Source organism: Carassius carassius, chromosome 12 (assembly GCF_963082965.1).
Source record: "Carassius carassius chromosome 12, fCarCar2.1, whole genome shotgun sequence".
NCBI classification, from domain to species: domain Eukaryota; kingdom Metazoa; phylum Chordata; class Actinopteri; order Cypriniformes; family Cyprinidae; genus Carassius; species Carassius carassius.
This window is the reverse complement of record NC_081766.1, coordinates 7,695,008-7,711,240: the sequence shown is the minus strand read 5'-3', so window position 1 is coordinate 7,711,240 and position 16,233 is coordinate 7,695,008. Positions and strand designations below refer to the sequence as shown.

The window sequence follows — 16,233 nt, the reverse complement described above, 5'->3', positions numbered from 1 at the left end:
ACTCTTAATTTTTTTAGCAATTGAAAATGTGCTTAATAACATGTTAGTTTTTTATATGCACTTAAGATGATTTGGATAGCCTCACAACTTTAGAGATTGTATTACCAGTTGTTGTAAAATTCTAATTTTTATAATTCTCAATCCTGAAAATAATTCTCAAATTGAATTAAATACATTGTGTTTGTGCTCCCTCTAATGGTTGTTTTTGAATGACATGCAGCTCATTTGCCTATATTTAATTTTATTGTGCACTGCGACTAGTGGTTTTGTATCTGTTGTTATACTTTCAAATAGCTGATTGTAATATTGAAGAAAGTGCAGAATAAAAGCTTTGAGTATCATTGTGTTAAATTAAAAATCTGAGCAGCATCATAACAATTAGAGCATGAAAAAGACCACTGGTTTGTTTATATTTATGTATTATTATTCCGACTTCCATACATATATGTTCATATTAGTATGCATTGACTTTAAAATATCATTTTACTTTAGGGGCATGTTTGGATATTTAGGACTTTGAGTCATGAATTTGAATTGAAAAGTACATTTTCCAAATATTTTCATTTTCTCAAAGATTGTATAGCACAGATATGACTATACACATGCCAGGAGTGCATGAAATATTGCAAGATTTGCTTAACCTAAAGAGTATAGAGGAAGTAAGTACAGCATTTGGGAATGAATAAAGAATTGGCAAAGGTAGAGAATGAATGGTGAAATATACATTCTCAACCCATTTCTTGTTCGATTGTCGACGCATTTCACCCAGCACATTGAATCCAGATGGAATGAGTAGAAAGAGCAAGTTAACAACTCTAAGACTCTTGGGAATTTTGGGTTCACATTTGCAAGATCTTGCCAACACCGAGTGTATGGTTGATATACTGTACATCTGTCATGCATTATTGGGAGGGATGCCAAAGGTGCTTCTCTGGCTTTAGAAACTATGTCAGGGGTATCCGTCAGAAACGATGATCTGATTTATATTTCTTTGACTTTTCATTCCATGTTAATTCACATTTATCCATTCTTTAAAGAAATAATGCATTGTAACATACGTTACAATATAAACAAAGCTTAACTGAATCTGGAAATGCTTTGACCCTACTTCAAACAAACATTTTCTCCCAATCAGTGTGGATTGTATTGCTGGGGTCAGTGACTGTCTCTGTGTATTAAGAGGAAATTGCTTGATTTACAGTGATTTCAGCACATGTTTCGCAGAACTGGATCCTCTCCCAGCTTTCCAGACATTTTTGAGAGGGTCTCTGTGTTGGACATAAAATGCTGAGGTGGGTTGGACTAAGGTTTAATCCCCTTTGGGTAATCATCATTATATTACTGCATGTCCAATTTGGGGTCCTTGGAGTGCTTCAAAACATAGCAGCCAATACTTTCACACTCGGCTTGAATGCTCGGAGTCCAAGCCTCCGTCCCGAAGAGAATTCCCCCTGAAATCTTTATGGTGGGATAATTTGTTCCACATGCCAGAGCTTACCCTCTAAATCACAGGGTCCCGGTAATCAATGCTTCCCTGTCTCATTATGGTGTGTTGTGCTGTCTCAGAGAAGGCTTCTGGAGGATAAATGTCCTCTTAGATACAGACAATTCCTTGAAGTCTAAGTCATGTTCTGGATAGGCATCACCTAGCTGAGTATGTGTCCAATCAGATGCGGTCAGTGAATTGGCCGAGAGATTTACGTTGTAATTAATTTGCTGAGAGGAAGTTCTTGTTTGCTTTTCTGTTTCTAACTATCTTTGTTGTTCTGTCTCCAAAGCAGAACTCTTTCAACACATCACTCAGATACCGTAATACTGGAGGAACTCCTTTCCTTCCTCTCCTCTAGTTGATCTGCATAGCTAATGTTTTGGATTATTTTCCCATCTTTTAGGATTTAGCGAAAAGTATAATCACTCTCGCCCCTTCAAGTTGATCCAAAGTCATTTAATGGACTGGATTATATTCCTAAAGACTTAAAGATCTGAGGCAGATGATAGTAAGACCATTTCCTCTGAAATCTGGAGCTTATTTCTGTGTAAAATGACCACGCATGTCAGTTCCTACAGTCGTTTGTTTCCCAGGAACAGCTACTTCATTCACAAATAATTATATACCTTGTTAATCCGTTTGTATGGCTTTCATTCATCTGAAGCCTGCTGAGGTTGTTGTGATTACAACATCTTGATTTGTAAATGTAAAGTTCCCGAGGTGCGCTATTTATATGATATAACGTTCTTACGAATGCATTGACTCAGACATGATACATATGCATGAGTAAACTATTTAGAAGTGTAGAATATATTTAGGAACAAGGTGTTTAGAAGTGCAGACCGGCTGTTTAGAAGACATAGGCATAAAAGTATAGAATAAAGGCAGAATTAATGAATGTGCTCTCCCTTCCCTTGAGGGCTCTGTGAGATGAATGGCCTTTGTCCCCATTCAAAGACTTTGGATGACATCCCTCTTGTTATAGCATTGTATGGTGATAACTGGAAAGAAAGTCTGCTAACTCATTTACGAGACAGAACCAGCGAGGAACTAACGGTAAACCGGGCATTAACAAGCATTTTTTGTACAACAGATAAAGTGCTGCTTTGTGGCTTGCTGACCCACAGGCAAACTGACTGTCATGGTTATTGTTTAAAATTATATTTTCTTACTGAGTGGGTGACTCAATGACTAGGACCACGTCTCCAACTGCTCATTACCACCATTAGTCAAACATTAGTCATGACAACTTTGAGATGTTTGTATTGAATTGATCATTTTCCAACGATTTAAACCGTTTACAGCAAATAAATAAATAATAAAAAGTGTTAAGCTTTTCATGTTTTTGGAAATCTATTCTCTTGTATTTTTTTATTTTAAATAATTCTATTTAATGCAATTTATTTTATTTTAGCAGTATGATTGTTGAGATGTTTTTTTTATTCTGACTTACTGTCAATATAATTCTTTCTCTGCATAATTCTATATAATTATAGTTTAATTAACATTCATACCTAATCTATATTTATATTAAATATTTCCATAATTTTTATCACACCTTTTTCATATCAAAACAATTGGCAAAATGCTATACAATATAATCAAAATAACATTTATTTTCTTTTTATATTGCATAGAAAATTTGGAATACAGAAGAGAATACATTATTATTAGAGTCACATTATCTCCCTTTATTCCATTCTGTTCAAATATAATAATATGTATAAGAGACATTTCAGAGATAAGGGGTACAGAAGGTGAGTTAAGTTGTTACTTCTTCCAGTCCGTTGCCAAAGAATTTAACTGCTCAGCCTTAAATGACTGTCCATAATAAGGCTAAAGGTAAGATTTCCCATTAAGAGATTCTTCTGGCCCACAGGTAGGCCAAATCTTCGGGATTCACCAGGAAACAGATATTACACTCTTCTAGATACAAGACCTGCTCGAGACAAGAGGAGGGCACAGACAGAAGGAAGGGAGGAATAAAACGAAAGAGGCAAAAATGACTTGGAACTATGTGAGTAGACATGGGAGGAGCTTGCAAAGTATAAACTTGGATGTTTCCTGGCAGTGGAGATCCTCAGCACGGTAAACGATGCCAAAAGTAAATGAAGAGGACGAATGCACCCTGACATCAACTGAACATTTGACGGATATTCTGTAAAGTTCAGTCTTCTGGAACATCCGCGAGACGCCAGCAGCTCAGGAACTGACGCTGGGATCAACTCTTCTGGTGCAGTGGAAGCTGGACTCGGTGTGGCATGCGTGGATCAAATAGACTATTCCTGCATAGTCCAAATACACTCTCTTGTACTAAAAGAAAGAAAGCGAACTTATTTCGTAAGATGATCTGGTTACTGTTTTTGCTCCACTGTGCTGCCGGCGTGTTGTCGTCTTCCACCCGTGAGTACATTTATAGCCCCCTCTCTACATGTGTGTGTCTGTGTGTTACATGTGTTCTTACGTACCTTCTTCATCGAATGGGGTTCGTTTCAGAACTTGACGCGCTCAGCAGGCTATTGAATTTAAATTAGTAAATAGAATAGGTAAAAAGTTAAAACTCTAATACGATGTAAATTAAGTTATTTACAGTGATAATGAAACAAAATCATCTAAGTCAATTTTTAACTATACAGCATCTGCAAAACAGAGTATTTTTATATATAGGTCAATAACGTGCCATGTTCTTGTAATGTTTATGGACTGGTAGGTTTTATTTTTACAGCAATACAATGGTTCTCATTTTTACCTAAAGAAAACATCTGTTTTTATAAACAAATATAATAAAATATTTTAAAAATTTAATAATCTTTACACATAGGCATGATGGTTTAGATCGATCTTCTGTGATATAATTTATTTTTTTTAATGATTTTGTTCGCACATTAAAAATGAAATTGGATATTTACATGTTGGTTAACCCGGACCTTAATCTGGTGGTTAGGTTTTTCCAACATTTTAAGAAAAAAATTCTTTCTTTTTTTACAGTCTAAATTAAGCCCCACAACATTTCAAAGTAATCAAAAATTCTTAGTAATATTATTATTTATTAAGTTGTTTTGTTTATGCTGTAATATCGAAAGCTTGAGCTTTTGAAAAAGTTAATCATTTAACTGAAATTTCTAATCTATTATTTTAATGTATTTTATTTAATAAATTTAATAGATCTGAATGCCATTGACCTGTAAACAAGATTTTAAGACAACAGCATTCAGTGTTTTATTTACATTGCAATGCTGTTGTAGTAAATTGCCTGGTTTAACGAATTGAACAACTGATGATATCTATATCGGTGGAATATATGGCACTGTATTGAAAAAGCATACTAAGGGTTAAAATGTCAAAAGGTCAGAGCATTGTTAATTTAACATGTGGAGGGTTCAGCCTTATGCACCACAACAAACCCTGACATCATGTTTCTTAAAGCTTATTTCTGTTATGCATATGTGACTGAATGAAAAGTTGAGGTCAAGTCAACTCTATCACAGAGACGATGGATTCTATTCATAGCTACTTTCAGTATTGGTCAAATATAGGTGTTTGTGAAAGTTTAATTTACTTTTAATGAATTGCAGAGAACAATGTAACCGGATCAATGGGCATAATTGAGCTGTAAATAACAAGGCTAAATTATTAATAGCTATTGTGAAATACATTTACAATGCAAGCATTTAGCACATTCCCCTTACGTGACATTCGCAGGTGTTGGTGGAAGGGAAGATTGAGACTAATTACATCTAATTAAGTATTGCCTCATTCACACCCTCAGTGCCAGGCAGGGGATTTAGAAAGTGAAGTGCAATACAGCCACTGACAGAATACACTCCCCTCTTCTCTAGGTAACATTAAATGCAAAAGCCCCAGTTTGATATAAACAGAGTTAAAAGAAAAAAAACTGTGTAGACAGAAGTAACCCTTTAAAAGGTAATTGCGGTTTGACAACACGGTGTGAATGTCCAAAGGGTGGTCCCGTTGTTCACCGTCTCAGCGGTAAGATGTGCATCCAGGCCTTACTGAGTTTGCATTGCATTATTGCATTATTGATGACAGGATGCAGGCTTACTTCACGAGACCTTCTGATCTGAAACCAAATATCTTACTGCTCATTTACTATTTCCTAGATACTTGTAATTTCCCCTGTCATTAAAGGGTTTGAAGTGAAATGTCTATCTATATATCTTGATGTAATTACACGTAATCACATGACAGTTCTCTCATCACCTCTATTACTCAGTTGTGCTGCACTGACACATTTATTTTGAGGGATTCCACATTTTCATATTACAAGGGTGATAATGAACTCCAAAAGGGTTTACAAAATAATAAATGTATGTGAGTACGTGTTATACTAATTATCTGGGATTGTTCAGGGCAGTGATTGATGTCAAATCTAACAGTGTGTAATGTTCCATATTCCATGTTTATGTATTTCTTTAATGTTGATTTAATGATTCGATGTGCATTCTGTGGTCTTTTATTTTTTTAAAGAACACTAAACCATGCGTGTATTCAAACATTGACCCTGGTAAACAATATTTTTTACACTTTGCCAGCTTTATATCTTTTTTTCTCTCTCACATAACAAAAAAAAAATCTCAAACCAATATTTCATGTGCATACTGTATATGTATTTAATGTTAGTTTATTTATTGTATGTGCATTCTATAGTAAAATATTATTTTGAATGGACACTAAACCAAAGATGTATTTAAACACTGACCCCGGCAGAATGTATTTTTCTCAACAAAATAATCTCAAACCAATATTTCATGTGTGTATATATATATATAATGTTCATTTATTATGATTTTTTTTCGTGCATTTAATGATAAAATACTTTTTTAATGAACACTTAACTTTTTCTCACAAAATAACCTCAAGCCAATATTTCTTGTGCATATATTTATTTAATATTAATTCATTTATTTATTTAGTAAACAGCATCTAATAAGGGGGATAATGTACATTCAGATGAAGACGGACCATCTGACTGTATGTGTTCCCTATTATTTTCTTTTGTAATCATCTTGCGTATCCCACATTGCTTTGATTTAGGCTGTCATTCTCAACTTTTTTTGATGTGTTAGTCATGAGGTCTGTCTGTCTCCTCCTTTAATGTCATATATCATGTGAGCTCACCCATATCCAGACAGCCTGTAATAACCATGCTGCCTCTTTCCAGCTCTAACCTGCTTTATCTCACCCTCCCTCAGAGGTGGCTACAATCTACCCTCAAGATCCGGCCCTTCCAATCGGCTCCAGCCTGACAGCCACATGCTCAGTGAATCCAGACCATGGCGTTCACGCAGGCTCACTCTACTGGACACTGAACGGAAAGCGTCTTCCCAGCAGCACCTACAGCATACTGAGCCCCACCGTGCTCAGTGTCACCCTCCCGCGTCTCTCAGGGTCCCGCCAACACTCCGGAGACAACCTTGTGTGCCATAACAGTGGGGGTCATGTGCTTGCTGGCTCCTGCATCTATGTTGGTAGTGAGTATGTCTACCATATTGTTTGTATTTACTCCTGTATAACTACCAAGAGTGTTTAATTGGCGAATGTGCACGCATCCAACTTAAATACAGTTAAATGGATTTTGTGGTTAAGCCTGGAGCCTTGGGGAATATGGGTCAGACGTGGAAGTATTAGACAGTCTTTATGAATTGACCCCCTGCCACTGAGCCACAGTTGTTGCAGTATTTAATGTTTTCTGCCTGTCCACCAATGAACTAGACAGTTGTTTAAGCCTCTTAAGATAGCTATCTGTTCTACTGTTATGCTTTTAGCACCTGTGTGGTCCATTATAGGCGCTTTCCTCGACTGACATGTATGGCAGAACAAATGTACCGCATTTGTCAAGTTACATGGAATTGTGGCAGTATGGAAAATTACAAACACAGACACACACACACACACACACACACACACACACACACACAAGAGCGAGACAAAGTCAAGGAAGCGAGTGTCTGGTCATTTGGAAAAAAGATTGAAAACCAGAAATGGAGAGATGTGGTTACGATAAGTGTGTGTGTGTGTGTGTGTGTGTGTGTGTGTGTGTGTGTGTGTGTGTGTGTGTGAGAGTGAAGTGCTGTGTTGACTCAAGCTCTCTATGTCTCTGAGGTCTTCTCTGTAAGGTTTGGTTCACATAATCACAGTCTTACACTTAGACGCAGTGTCTTTTGTTCTCATCTGAATGGAATCTTGGCCCCATTCCTGAATTTAAATGAGGATGACAGCTGAAGACACTCATCCATTATTGAAAATACTTAAAGTCAACACAAAGTCAAAACGGACCCTATTTACTTTCTTAATACATGCTCCTCATCTCATTGTGAATGATTCATCTGTGCACATTATTCCAAAAAAGATAGTATTCATAACCTTTCATCAAAATTTAACGTTTCTTTTTTTTTTATTACTTTTTTTTTTTTATCAAAATACAGTACGGTAAAAGACTGTTATATTGTGAAATATTTTAATTACAATTTAAAAAATGTTTTATGTATTTTAAAATGTACTCATATCACATGATCATTCACAAATCATTCATTTCAAAATGTTGATTTGGTTCCCCAGGAACATTTAGTATTATTTTGAAATATAAAACAGTTGAAAATGGTTGTGTTGCTTATACATTTCTTGATTATTTTGTTTTAATGTAAAGAATAAAAAAACAGTGGTAAAAAAGTTTTTCTGTAATTTCGAATCAGTTTAATGTATTCTTGGTATATTTTTGTATTATCTTAAATGTTGTTATTATTATTATTTATATAATTTATTATATTTATGAGTAATTATATAATAGAATAAAGAAATATATATATATAATATATATATTTTCAGTTTAATGTATCTATGGTGTCTGTCTGTGTATCTATCTTTCTATCATCTACCTAGAATTATTAAATTAAAAAAAAAAATTATACTATATAGAATTAAATTATACAAAATTATATTTATATAATATTTAAATAAAATATAAATATATATTTTAAGTTCAGTAAAATCAAGTCTCTTCCTTCATTTTTGTATTTTGTTTCATGTTGACTTCAAAACAAGCAACTGTTTTTGACAGATTTTCTGTACTACCTCAGCATTTACCAACATTTATAGCATGTACCTTTAATGATGTTTTATTAACAAGGTTCGGTAGGAGCGCATTAAACACCGGTGGAGAAACACCATAGTATAAATACAGCTGACTTGCCTCTATCCATTGACGTTTTATCAGCATCCCTCCCCTGCCCCATCTCCTCACTTCGAGTTCATTTTACACTTATATGGGGAGGTGGGTATTTTAGGTTCGGGCCATTCCTGTACTTTGAGGCCTTCCCCAGACAGCATGGCAAATACGCATTATCATACTTCAGCTAATTATATGTAAGCGTGTACTCGTGAAATGAGGTGTTATGAGAGGCATGAGTCACTTTCCACTAACTCACTTTGACAGCTAAGTGAAAACTCCTTGTCCTTTTCTGTTTTTTAGTGCCTCCTGAGAAACCCATGGATCTTACCTGCTGGTCCAGGAACACCAAAGACCTTACCTGTAAATGGGCCCCTGGGGGCCAGGGAGAAACATTCATCAAGACACGATACACACTCAAATATAAGCTCAGGTCAGTGCTACAGGTCATTCACACTCATGTCAATGCCTCTTCCCAAATTCACACCTTATCTTGTTTGTATATGTTATGTTCTTACATGCCCCTTCACTGGAGGACAGTGGAAGGATGTTTAAGGATGTCTCAAACCAACCATCTTTGCTAATTCCTCCTGATAAGCACATGCCATACACTTTTTTTCTGTGACAGGGAAGTTCAAATTAATATTAAAATTGGTCTAAATTAGTATTTTTTGTGTGTTTTAGCATTATCTTTTGCATTTTATTTATATATATATAAAACTAGCTTTCTAATCTTTTTGTATTCTATCTGTTTTTTTTTTCATTTATTATACAATTAACAAAAGCAAAAATAGACCTCTAACACTGGCTTGCTTTATTCTTTTTCTATTTTATTTGTATTTTTTTTTAATTATATTATTTAATAGCCCTTGCTATGTGAACTGTGTAAAGCTAACTGAGACTTGTTAAAGCACTTGTATATCATTGCTCTTTTGTTGATTTTGATTGCTTCCATTGTCCTCATACCAGAAGGAATAAGCCATAATTAAATAATCATCCCCACATTTGAGGCTATATGATTGGCTTGTCCATTGGCTCTTAACATTAAAAGCCTCCATACAGGGAACCCGCACAGACTACAGATATATTGTGTCCATGCAGTTGTCGGTACGCATCAGAAAATAAACCATGTTTGTGCACCTATAGATGGTATGGACGAGAGAAGGAGTGTGAGGACTACAGCGCTGGAGAGCCGTACACATGCTACATCCCCCGCGACCTCGCCCTCTTCACACCCTACGAGATATGGGTGGAGGCCTCCAACCAACTAGGAACCGCAACGTCTGATATCATCTACTTGGATATCTTAGATGTGGGTGAGTGTGCGTGACCTTTGACCCCAGCCCCAGGTGTTCTCCTCATGGGCAGCACACAATACGAGGAGACCGCGTGCAACGTGAGAGCGCCACTCCTTGTAAAAACTGGGTGGAGGCATGACGAATTGCAGCGGTCCATCGCAGCGTCACTATCCCTTTGCCTTATTCAGTATCTACCCACCTACTCACACATACCTGCAAAGCCTTCCTTTACAGACGAATGGAATTTTTATGAAGTTTTTCGCTAATCCCAGTACCGTGACCTGCCTGGGGCTACTGTTTAGGAATAGGTTGAAGTCTGTTTTGTTGAATTCTTAAGATCTTATGTGCTTTGAGTGCAAGCCAAGCTTGCACATAATCTCTTCAAACAGACATTTTATACAACAAACATCTTCATAAAAATGGAATTAGAATTTTTAGGACCTAAGTTGGGGGGCATTTTGTCTTGGCAAGACATTAGAAAGTATTTGCAATTAAACTTAAATAGCCTGAACACACACTTAAGCCTCCATCCTTAAAAAGTTGATGAGAAAGGTTATAAACTTTTATATCTTGTGAGTGTAAATCAGTGTAACTGTACCTGACGGGGGAGGCAGGGTGATTTTTCAATGGAAAGTGCATTAAGAGGAAGGTGGGTGCTCCTCGAAACATGCCATAGTTATGACACAGCCACCACACCTAGTGCCTCCACCTCCATAGCAAAAGAGACCATGCTCATCTTAGTTACCAGTTAATTAAACAACAGCTTTGAGTTCCAAGAAAACTCCAATTACTTGGAATTTGAAGCACTATCAGTGCTATGTCATTTTATAGCAGCCTGAACAAAATGCAGGCAAAGCGGAAAAATACAGAAAAAATTAGTCAGCTTGAATATCGAGAAGCAGCCTTTGTTTCATCTTAGTTGAATCACAAGATCAAAAGTCTCTAGTCTCAGCTTGCAGACCGCCCAAGCTGGTGCATTTTGCACACAAAAAATGGCAAAAGTTTGTGATTGGCTAGTTTTACAAAACTTACAAAACTTTTTTTCTTAAAAACAGACTTCATACAAATTTGTAGCGAGTAAACTAGATATCCACGAGATCAGAACTATATATTATTCAGTCATTTTAGACAGACATATGTATATTTTGATGACCACAATATTTAAGAAATTAACATTTGTGGAACAGAGTGGAAATTTCTTTATCTCTTCATTTAAATTGCTGATTAATAAATTCCTTTCTGTCATTCCAATTCAAATTCCAGGTCAAGAATTGAAGCATTACACTATTTTAACCTCTTTATTTCATACAAACCTAAAGTTCATAAGATGCAGAATTTTAATTGTAAATTCAATGTAAAATAATGAAACTGAGTACAAATTTAAAAGAATTTCAGTAATGGATGAATGGTTGCACGAGTGGATGATAGATAGATTTTTCATAATATTTGAATGTAAATGAATGTACTGCTTGTGGATCAGGGTGGAAGAAAACTTTAGAATTGTCAAATTGCAGTTCAATAAACTGCTTTTCTTTGTAATTTCAATTCAAATTCATATCAAGATTTCAAGAATAAGTTAAAAATATAAGTCTTTTGTTGCAGCTACTCCAACCTTATCACATGTTGTTTGTGTCGTTTCCTCTCAGTGACGACAGACCCACCGACTGATGTGACTGTGAGCCGAGTGGGCGACCTGGAGGATCAGCTGACCGTGCGCTGGGGGACACCACCTGCACTAAAAGACTTCCTCTTTCAGGCCAAATACCAGATCAGATACAGACTGGAGGAAAGCAGTGACTGGAAGGTACAGTAGCACACTCGATCAATGAGCACACATCATCGGCTCGCTCCTTACTCTCTATGATGCCCATTATTCTGATTACTATTACCATCTTCTCACTTCTACACCCACTTGTTTTGTCATGCAAACTGTGTATGCTTGTGAGTTAGTGTCAGTTTCTCAATTTTAAAGCATTTGTAGAGTGGCGCAATGATTAATTAGAGTGGTTCAAAAGATAACCATGTTTCAGTAGAATTTGCCGTGTTTGTATTACTTTGTCCAAAACGTCATTTCCAGCTGTAGCAGAACAGCACATGGTTTCCAGTCCTCTGGCCACGGAAGAGTCCGGCTAAACTTTAGGGCTTCAAATAAACTTAAGCTTTCGCTGTCCCCATTTCACTCATATGGATCCAATCAGTTGGCAGGTTTCCTTCTGAAGCTGGACAGAGTTGGGTTACATAATTTATTTTTTCTTTACTTACCCATCATTGTGCTGTCAGTTGCACAGTCTTACATAGTTAACCAAGTCAAAATATGACAGTGACCATCAAAAACGCATGACAGAAGCCGAACTATTGTTTTCAAAGCGTGGGGTGTATTATCGCCTGGGCCATTCTCAACCCCACAGATTGCTTACATAGCCTGTGCGAAGGGAAATAATTACCCAGCGTGCCTGTTACACGGCAACCTGATGATGTTAACATTCTGCCACTCATCACGTTCCAATAGTAATGATGGTCCTCGGATTACGGAGCCATGCATATTAACCGTGTTTGTAGTTTTTGAAATGTGAGTCTGGAAATGGACCGTGGAAAGGGACTGATTCAGGGGTACTGGGATTGTAAATAATTACAGGGGGCCCAGGCCGTTTCGACATTCCTGCATTTGAATCCCATATACCTCTGCTTTAACACACAGGAAGGAGGAAGAACTGAGGCTGGAATGGCCTTGCCTTACATGTTAATGATGCTGTCTGCACCCGTGCAATTACTTAATCAGATTTTCTCTCAGTGTTAGTGCTCTCTGCGTATATGTAGAGCCAGAAGGCAGGCCAATTATTTATGTGTGTGTCCCTGTTATTTACCTCCTGTCTTTGTCTCTGATATATGTTGGTATATCCCCTAGGAACACAAAATAGGGAAATTTCTTTGTTCTACGTCTTTGTAGATGAGCTTGTGTGAACTTGCTTAAGGATTTTGAAAGTGAATGGCTTTGTTTCCTTCTTATAGAGAACATTAAATATGCCCGTTAGGGTAACAGTGTGTGTGTGGTATGTGGTCACTGTAGGTGTTTGATCTAATAGACTGTTTTGGGTGTCTTTCTCTGCAGGTGGTGGATGATGTTGGAAACCAAACTTCCTGCAGGCTGGCTGGGTTGCGGCCAGGCACAGTGTATTTTGTGCAGGTGCGCTGTAATCCGGTAGGGATTCTGGGATCTAGGAAAGCTGGCATTTGGAGTGACTGGAGTCACCCAACTGCAGCCTCAACACCGCACAGTGGTAAGAGAAATATCATTTAAGAGATCCTTGCAAAAGAAGGTACTTAGTGGAAACAATTTTTTTTGGAAGTTTACCGTGGTATTTTTTCAAGTACTTTGTAAATACAGGGATTTCACTTTGCTTTTTTTTAAATAAGTTTGCATAGTTTATAATTACATGTAGAGAATACTATTTCTGAGTTTTGAACTCAAAATAAAAATAATAATACATCCAAAATTTGACCTCTTGATTGATTATGGATGGATGGATGATCCATGTTCAAAACCATTGTTAAATGCAGATAAAAGTAAATACACACAAATAATCACAAATTCTGATAATGTGCCTTTTTTTTGCTTGTGCTTGGCAACCACACAAGGCCAAAATGTTAAGTTAATCAACCAAGCCTTAGTTAGCTAAACCTTAGTTAGCTACATTAGTGAACAATGAAAAATACTTCTAAAGCATTTTTAATCTTATAATATTTTATATATTTATTTATTTTAACATGATTAAAATCAAAAGTTGTGTCTGATAATAAAATTTAATGGAATAACATGAACAATGAACGGTTAGATTTTTATTAACTCATGCTAAGTAAAGTCTGCCAACACATTTGAATATCGAGTCATGCAGTTCATGAAATTATAATTATTTTAAACTTGGACTTGTAGACTCATAGCCTAGAAGTCTTTTTGCGCAACAGGTCTCATGTGGGAGACATCTCATCTTACATATAAATCCGGCGCATAGTTATTTCCCATCTTTTTCTTATTAAAAATGACATAAAGGCCAAAAAGCAACATAGAAAATAAAAAATATATAACCAGTGACACTAGTTAAATGGTAGCAGGAATAGTTGGATTGAGATGTTGCTTTCGCTGTCCTTCATCATATTTTCACATTTTGAATGTGTCGTGCAGTCCATCCTATAATCAGATACATATTTCCAAGACTGTGCTCAGTCCAGCAGACACCAACTAGCAGATGCAACGCATTACTTTAGTCATACATCTCCTCATTTTGTGGCTTGCCAGAGAGCCACGGGGGGTGTTGGATATATTTTTTCAGAGGATTGTTTCTGAAGATTAACAGATTAACTCCTCTGCACATTAACTCTTCTGGGGCAGCCCACATCTGGAGCTCAGAAACCTGTTGTTTATTTAAAATGGAAAAAGGATTTATTTTTATCCCAACTTGTGTTTGTTGGCTGTGTAAACTGTGCTCTGTATCTGTGATAAGCTTGATGCGTGTACGATAGGTGCTTGTCTCCCAGGATGGATACGTGTTGATTTTTGTCTTTCCCCTGCAGAGCGACTGCTGACAGGGTCATGTGACTCGAAGGTGGGGCAGCAGAACTCCACGTTGCGGCGGGATTTGAAGCAGTTCTTTGGCTGGGTGCGCAAACACGCCTACGGTTGCAGCGGTATGAGTATCAAACTTTATGATCAGTGGCGGGTCTGGCTGCAGAAATCTCACAAAACACGCAACCAGGTAGGTAAGGAGCTTTTTATTCGCATTCTAGTTGTTTTTGACCCCAAACCCCGTTAATCACCATTTAGGTGTCTGGTTTTCTTCAGCTTTAGTTTCTTCAGCTGTTATGCCAAGAGTATTAGCTCTCCTAACTCTGTGAGACTGGATCCAAGCCCTTGAGTAATTGGAGTTGCCTGGGTTAATTGAATTAAAGTGCTTCTGGTGTTATTGTACCGAGTTTCCTGTGTTTTGCTCGGTAACCACAGAAGTAAATAACATGAGGCGACTCATATGATTTCAGGTAACTTTTCATAAACCACCGTAGTAAACCAGACTATTTAAATAAACTTGAGTAATGAAGTTCTGCACGCCGAGTATCATTCAACATATGAATTCGGTTCGGAGCTCACATCTTTCAGAGTCCACAGTAATCTTGTTTTGGAAATGACAGGGATAGTCCTTACCTCGAGAGAATATACCCAACTTTCATGTGTCCCTAGTGTGTTGTGATCAGTGTTGTATGAAAAAACATGACCCAAATGCTCGTGGAAAGATCTGACTTCACATTGGATGACCCTCTGCTACGTCATGACAAGACCAACAAGAGATAAACCCGTAGCAATTACACTAAGAATATCCAAATCTCTAAACCGCATATATGCAAACACTTTTTAACTATCATTTTTGGCCATCACTATCCCTGCCGAAACCGTGGCCTCGGATTGTTTTTGAATGGCTATTTGAAGCCTTTCATGTTCTGTGGGCGTTTATCTGATTACTGTAATATTGTCTGTTTTCAGGTTCTTCAAGGAGATAAATCATAGCACGTCGCTCCTGGCAGGCAGAAACATTAAACAACAACAGCACACTGTGGAAGAATTCACATTTTCCAGACTGCTGCTTGGCTCAGATCCGAAAAGATAAAGTACAGCTGGACTCAAAACGGGATGTTCAAACAACAAAGGGTGTCGGGCATTCGGTACCTCGGTTGTGCAGTTCTCTAAAATGCCTTATTATACAGGAAAACAAACTGTGTTTGATAATAGCCATGGAGATCACATGGACCATATCCTCGCAACTCGCTATCCATGGAGACAAGTTCTTGATTGTGTCGGGGAGCAATTAATTAAAGGTCATAATTTGCACATTTACTGATGACTATGCACAAGCCATGCTTAGCCGGCGTGACACATGGTCTAAATGTGGACCCGTGACCTTGCAAACTTTAGCCGACCTGTAGGTTAAAGAGGTTCCTCATGGACAAATGGAAAATGTCCGAATGTTTTTTCAGCCAGAGTTTTGTGCAAATTCAAGACAACTGGAAGAATATCAAGACCATCCAGTTTTACCAAAGGTAACTTTGATGAATGTTTGAGTTACAATGGTGACTACACTTACAGCCGTTTACCTAAAAATCTGACAGGTATACCTCACAGAACATCTTGCCACTTTTAAGTCTCCTAGTTTTTTTTAAATAACTGGTACATGCAATGCAATGCTGAACATATCAATACATAGAAATAAACCTCT

At 37.1% G+C, this 16,233-nt stretch overlaps 1 protein-coding gene across 2 annotated transcripts in view; it reads left to right on the top strand.

Moving 5' to 3' along the window:
• LOC132154668 (cytokine receptor-like factor 1) overlaps positions 1-16,233 on the top strand; it is an 18,497-nt gene extending 2,264 nt beyond the window's left edge. Inside the window, exons 2-9 of one of the 2 annotated variants that reach the window (XM_059563312.1) lie at positions 3,369-3,892; positions 6,703-6,981; positions 8,979-9,108; positions 9,822-9,991; positions 11,620-11,777; positions 13,083-13,251; positions 14,543-14,724; positions 15,504-16,233. In XM_059563312.1, the coding sequence (XP_059419295.1) occupies positions 3,751-3,892; positions 6,703-6,981; positions 8,979-9,108; positions 9,822-9,991; positions 11,620-11,777; positions 13,083-13,251; positions 14,543-14,724; positions 15,504-15,527 (1,254 nt within the window). In that variant the 5' untranslated portion in view covers positions 3,369-3,750 and the 3' untranslated portion in view covers positions 15,528-16,233. Of the gene's footprint in view, positions 1-3,229; positions 3,893-6,702; positions 6,982-8,978; positions 9,109-9,821; positions 9,992-11,619; positions 11,778-13,082; positions 13,252-14,542; positions 14,729-15,503 lie in introns of those variants that run through there. The other variant, XM_059563313.1, reaches the window with a different exon arrangement.